The following is a 6,968-nucleotide window of genomic DNA, read 5'->3' as shown; positions in this document are numbered from 1 at the left end:
ATCAATTTTAAAAATGATATAGAAACTTTAATCAAATAATTTTTACTTAAAAGGAAACAATTTTTTTTTCATCCAAAATACTTAAAAAAATGTTTTTAGGAAAAGAGTAGTAGACATTTTAGATTAACTCCAACAAGTAGCTGTAATTCAGTTTCATAAATTTTAAACAGTATAGACTAATATCAATCATATTGTCAAAACCAATGACTATGAAAGGAAATGGTTATTGGTAGAAATGTTAAAGTATATTTTAATTTTTCAAGTTATGCCATTTAATAAATGTGTCCCAACATTTTAGTTAGGCTAAATTACCTAAAAATACATTAGTTTATTTTAAAGACCAAGTTCATTAAATTCTTCACACTTTTATGTCTCAGTATTTTAATTTTTCCAGTTTAATACATAAACTTTGAAGAATTCAAGTGGTTTATGATAAAGTATTAATGTTTTGCTCTCATAAAAACCTTGGATACTATAAAAAATACCTACATGTATATGCAGGATTCTCCCCATAGAACACTTAGAAATCCTTCTTTACTGCTTGGTATTTTACTACTTAGTGAATATATTGCTAATTTTTCTTTTCTAAATTTTTCTTCTGGATACCCTATATTAAGCTTAAGAAAGCAGGTTTTTTTTTTTTAACTTGCATAAATCCATGCTAACAAAATTTGTTAACTTGAATTTCATTTTAAAATTGTATATCCTGATACATGTTTTTGTTTGTTTTCTTAAATAGTGAAAAAGGCCATAGATTTTAAATCTAGAGGATTTAAATTGTTTCCAGGGAAAGACAACAGCAACAAGTTTTCTATCTGTGAGTGTACCCCTTTTTTTGTTACTTTCTCTAGTGCAAGAGTGAAGTTTGTGATGTCTGTGTTATTTGTGTGTGTTTTATAAGTTTGTATATTTACCAAATTAACTGCATTAATATCTATATAACATGCATGATTATTATTCAGTAACTTACTGTAATTAAATGTATATTGAGTTAATGGATTAATATGATACACCCCCAGCTCAGCTTATTTCAAAAGGTAAATAAACTCTTTTGACTTAGTATGTTGATAATACTCTAGTTTTGTAATTCCAGGATATGAGATTTAAAAGAAGAAAAGGAGTGAAATTTCTAAAATCAGAGGTTTCTTGTAGGAATTTTTGTTTGATCATATCTAAATTTCAACAAAATTACTTTTCTAAGGAAAGGCATTAATAACAAATTTTTATTTAAGGAAAAAATATATACTTAATTGGAATTTAAATATCCAAACCTTTTAACTCAATAGTCTTTTGTGAATTAATTATGACGTTCATCCATGAATCTTATTATGAGTCACTAATGAATGCATTTATTTACATTACTATACATAAACATAAAAAGTTTAGGAGAGGTATGCATTTTTGTAGTATAAATCAATAGCAGTTTGTAGAAAACAGCCTTGCTGTTTATACAGATAGATATTATGAATTTTGAAAGAAGTCATTTATGACACAGCATCTGACTTCTACAATAACATGTTGGTAGTAAATAAGATTAGTTATGATAAATAATGTGTTATTTTAACAAGACTTTATTTTTAGGATTGTTTTTTATTTACTTCCAAATCATCAGGTAAAATGAGTTTAACACTAAATATTCATTGATGTGATTCTCTCTCATCATTGATGTTTCTATCTCTCTCTCCCTCTCCCTTCCTCTTTGAAATCAATAAAAATATACTTTAAAATAAATAAATAAATAAATAAATATTCATTGATGATAGTTCCAACACAAAGTACCTACATGTTTATTGCTTTCTATATATAATAGACAGTGACACAAATTGAGCAGTTCCATCAATTATCTAGAAATAAAATTGGAACCTGTATGTTATAAAAACATTTTTAAGTGTCATAATTTTAAAATGTGATTTTTTATATTATGTTAGATTTGAAAATACTATACCAAAAATGGCAGATATCTGTTGGAAATTCTTTATGAAATTGGATTATCAGTTAGGAAAACACTAATCAGTTCATTTTGAAGTGTTTAGCTATATAATTATGATTTTTGTTACATATTTGGGTTTCAATCGTATTTTCAAGATTGATATGTCAGTGTTTAAGGAAAACGAATAGTGCGATAGTATTTTCATTAATTGTTTGATACATTTTGGAAAGTAAGATATTTTCCTAGAATAGGAAATATAAACAGAACAAGTTACATATAATTATTCTGACATATCAAATTTCATCATGTCAACGGGAAATAAAAGTTAAATGTTTGCAGTGTTAAATAATAGTTTTGCTACCTTTATTTCTAACATTTTGTCTGGCCAATATAATTATTTTGGAATTATTGGTGGAATTATAAGACATGACTATTCACCTTTTCCTCATTTTGGCTACACTGTTATTTTATATGCTACTTGCTTTATACTTTTATATATCCTAGAAAATTCAAATTATTTATACTAAAATATTTTAGATTTATTAAGACATTAATATGTATGTAACTCTGTATACTTGGTATATTGATTAGTGGGCATATATATTTTGTTCATTGTTTTTGTACATGAGTTATGAAGGTGATCAAGAAAGGAAACAGACATAATAGTATTTGGGAGTTATTGGGGTGACCTGGATTAAAAAAATTCTTTAAAGAATATTTGCTTTAAAATTGTCAATCAATTTAATAGGTCAAAAAACTTAATATGAAACAAAAGAGTTAATTTACTTAATAAATTCATAACAAATTTTGTACTTCTCTATTGTATTTTATGTGAGAAGAAAAACCCTTGTACTTACTTATTTTTACTTTTGCATATAAATAATCCCACTTCAATCAAAACAAATTATGCCAAATTTTTAAAGTCACAAAATAACAAGCCGTTATTTTACATTTTTTACTATAATTTTTATCTAATACTTAATCACTACTTTCAAAAATATATTCTCTATGACTTTTAAAGAAAAAGAATATATTTCAATTTTATCATTATTATATATCTGTTATCAAATAAGCATTTGGGGCTTCATTTCTTTGAGATCATTTATTTAACACAGGACCAAAAAATTTTAAAAGGAGCCATTTTTATATGACACTTTCAAATGCAAAGAAAAAAGTAAAGCTTGTGGAATTTGTAAAAACAATAAATTCTGTTACTGGAACTGCCAGAAATGAGCAAATTGTGCAGGACATGAACACATACTGCCAAAGCATGTCTTTCCACAACAGCACTTGTAAAGTTTATCAAGAAGCAAATTAATAAGAGGTTCAGAAAGCTGCAGGTAGTCCTCCTGGGGAGCATTTGGTTGTTTGGATGGCTAATTCTGATTTTTCTTCTAACTTTCGTGAGTGAAATTAAATAGTCTATATTCCTCCTTTGTTATTCTTCATCAAAAAGAGTACGTTTGCGGAGAAAGGAAAATTATACATACAAGTTCTTATACTTAAAAATGTGAGATTTCGTGAACTAGAAATCTTGCCAAATTTTCTACTAAATTCTAGAATATTCAGGTGTAATAATAAAGAAAATGTGAGCTTCCTATGATGCGTTGTTTTGTTTATTTTTTTTCATCTTCTTCAAATCCATACTTTCATTCATTCTACAATTCTATTTGAGCTACTTCTCCATTGCAGCACCGTGCTAGAAGGTAAAAGAGTGAATGAATAAAGTACAGTCTCATATAACAATTTATAAATACATATAATAAAGACACTTCAATGTTATAAGAAATAATAATTTATTTGATTTTTAAAATGCTCTCATTTTTGTCCTTTCTTTTGCCACAAATGTCTGGGGAAAAAGGACTCATGTTGAAATATTGATAATAGTAATAAAACACTTAAAGATCAGAGCAAAAGGGTATGCCTCATAGTAATGCTCTTTTCAAGAGGCAGCACCCTGTTCATGTATTTCCACTTTTAAACAATACTTATGTTCTGACCATTTTGCAAGAAATAAAGTGATCAACCACCCAGCCAGTGTGGCTCAATGGTTGAGCATTGACCTATGAACCAGGAGATCACGGTTTCTCAGTCAGGGTACATGCCCGGGTTGCAGGTTCAATCCCCAGTAGGGAGTGTGCCATAGGCAGCTGATCAATGATTCTCTCTCATCACTGATGTTTCTACTTCTTTCTCTCCCTCTCCCTTTCTCTCTGAAATAAATAAAAATATATTTTTTAAAGGTGACCAATCTGTTCAGTTACCTAAATAGCATTATGTAGTGGAAGCAGCTGATTAAGTGAATGCTAACTTTATTTGAATGTCTTGGCATCACTAGCTATGGGTAATTATAAATTTCTAAATATCAGATAAATAAGTGATTACACATTTTCTTTATTTTTATTTTAAATGTTTTTAATCAATGAACATTAAATACATGTATCATGCAGAAGGTTTCCGGTTATCTTGCATTTTAAATTGGGAAGTCATTGCCATATAGCAGATGTTCAAAAACACAATTGTTCTAAAGCACAATCCCAAATAGACACAAATAATTAAAATCTGAGATTAACTAACTGAAAATGGTGAAAGTAATATCTATGCTTTGCTTTGTAAGATAAAATGTCTAGAAAGTGTTTTTCAGTTTTAATTAATGATGCTGTTTTGTCCCGGTGAGATTTCTAGACAATTTATAGGGCTCAAGAGTTAAGAGTAAAATTTCTCCAATCAATCTGCTAAGGTTTAAACCTAGACTAAAGCATTAATTAACAGTATGACTTTGAAACATTTCTAACTTCTCCATGCCTCAGTTTTCTCACCTGAAGGAAGTGTAGAATATGAGTAGATACTTTTAAGATTGTTGTGAAGAGTAAATGAGTTGATACACGTAAAATAGATGTAGAATAGTTTCTGATGCATAGTTAGTGCTGTGTACGTGTTTTAGCTATTATAACATTTATACAACCCAGGCTTGCTTTTTGAGGCAATAATGACAAAGAAATGGAAAAATATGTTTTATTATTTTTTATTTCTAATATGTTAATAAAGTACTTCTAGATTATCAACACATAATATTTTATATATTGTAATATAATGTTATCTATTATAATAGAGTAGGTAAGTATAGTCTTACCACTTACTTTCTTCTCTACCTCATGCTAAAAAATATTTTTTTGCAATAAAGGAAGATGCTTATTCTTATAAAATATATAATAATTTTTATAAAAGCCATTTAAAGATATAAAAGATAGTGCTTCCCATAGAAAATACTTGACTCACTGAGAATCATAACAAGGATATAGTCATTAATCATATAACTAGGACATATTTACTGTTAGTAAGTCCTTTTAGGCATTGTGGGTATATTAAAATAATTATAAGTCTTCCAACTATATTTATCAGGGATATACTATTGTGTGCCTATGACTAAAGAATGTGAAACTACTCTTTTATAATATGATAAAATAACTTTAAAATTAACTCTACATTTTCCATGATATATAAAAAGAGGGATGTGAATAATCTGAAAAAAATGAAAGATTGTATTTTGTAAAAAGTAGCACATGATATGAGTCTTGAAAATTAAATAGGATTTTGACAAAGTGGAAGAAAGGGAAAACATGGAGATATGGAGAAAGCACGAAGCATAGACTAAGCAAGGCGAACCACTTCTGTCACTAGGAGACACTTCTGACCTGTTGGATATAACAAGTAAAATTGCAGAATGATAAAGAATCTGTTGCTCTTGAATTATGGATGTGTCTTGATGACCAGTGAGAAATACAATTAATATACTAGAAATTCAGGATAATAGAATTGAACAGTAATAAAAATTTTGTTTGAGGAAGTTCAGTCCTCAGATAAGATGGATTGGAGCTGAGTAATAATGGAATCACAAAAGCATCTTGGTCAGGTTGGTTAGAGCATGCACATGAGATGACAATAAGAATTTTTATTGTATTTACTTTTAACATTTTATTGATTTTTTTACAGAGAGGAAGGGAGAGGGATAGAGAGTTAGAAACATCGGTGAGAGAGGAACTTCAATCAGCTGCCTCCTGCACACCCTCTACTGGGGATGTGCCCGCAACCAAGGTACATGCCCTTGACCAGAATCGAACCTGGGACCCTTCAGTCCGCAGGCCGACGCTCTATCCACTGAGCCAAACCAGTTAGGGCAAGAATTTTGTTGGTTTAGTAAGTCATTGAAGGAACAAGAAAGGAACTTGGAAAAGATGGCAAAACTATACATTGAAAGTCATAAGCAAAGAGGTAATTTTTCAAGCTGTGAAGGAAATATAAACTATAGATAACTATTGGTCAGTGCCTTTGAATTTGTCCACTCTATGTGATATCAACAAAAGTAGCAGAATAGCCACATACACACACACACACACACCAAAAAATAAAACAAAAAAGCCAAAGACAGGTAAAATGGAATTAAATAGGAAGTCAACAGACCAAGGCAACATACATATCACATGCTTTGACCAATGAATATGTAATAAAGTCAGCAATAAGAGTATTGTTGAGCTATGGCTATTTAGGCAATTGGTTTTTTACAGAATAAAGAATACAAAAGTAAAATTTAATATCTAATTGAAAATATGTCAGCATTATTAGAGACATGAATGTTGGGCCATCATCTGATAATTATCTTGCTATTTGATAAATCAGTTTAAGCACATTGACTAGTCTGAACTAAAGGATGCAGGGATCCAGCTGTTCTCAATATTGACTTTACTTTAGAATCACTTTGAGGTTTATTACAAAATAAAAACAAACAAAATTGATGCCAGGTTCTGCCATAGATTAAATATGTTAGAGTACTTAGAGGCAGAAGTAGCCATCTTTATTCTTTAAAGAAAGCTCCACAGTGATTTTAAGCCATTGTGTAAGATGAGAACCATTACAAGGTTTATACATTTTTTTCTTTTCTGAAATCTCTGCTGAAAGATACTATTCTTTTCTTTTTACAAAAATTATTTGAATTTATTGGATTGATATTGACTAATAAAATTATATAGGTTTAAAGTGT

At 29.0% G+C, this 6,968-nt stretch overlaps 1 protein-coding gene across 1 annotated transcript in view; it reads left to right on the top strand.

Moving 5' to 3' along the window:
* Positions 1 to 6,968, top strand: part of LOC102765647 (CUB and sushi domain-containing protein 3) — a gene marked incomplete at its 5' end in the record, with an annotated part of 698,415 nt that overhangs the window by 182,312 nt on the left and 509,135 nt on the right. The window contains one exon of the mRNA XM_006755250.2: positions 740 to 817. Within this exon, the coding sequence (XP_006755313.1) occupies positions 740 to 817 (78 nt within the window). The remainder of the gene's footprint in view (positions 1 to 739; positions 818 to 6,968) is intronic.

Source organism: Myotis davidii, unplaced genomic scaffold (genome assembly GCF_000327345.1).
Source record: "Myotis davidii unplaced genomic scaffold, ASM32734v1 scaffold713, whole genome shotgun sequence".
In the NCBI taxonomy this organism is placed as follows: domain Eukaryota; kingdom Metazoa; phylum Chordata; class Mammalia; order Chiroptera; family Vespertilionidae; genus Myotis; species Myotis davidii.
Note: the sequence above shows the minus strand (reverse complement) of the source record. Positions and strands in the feature narration are given on the sequence as shown.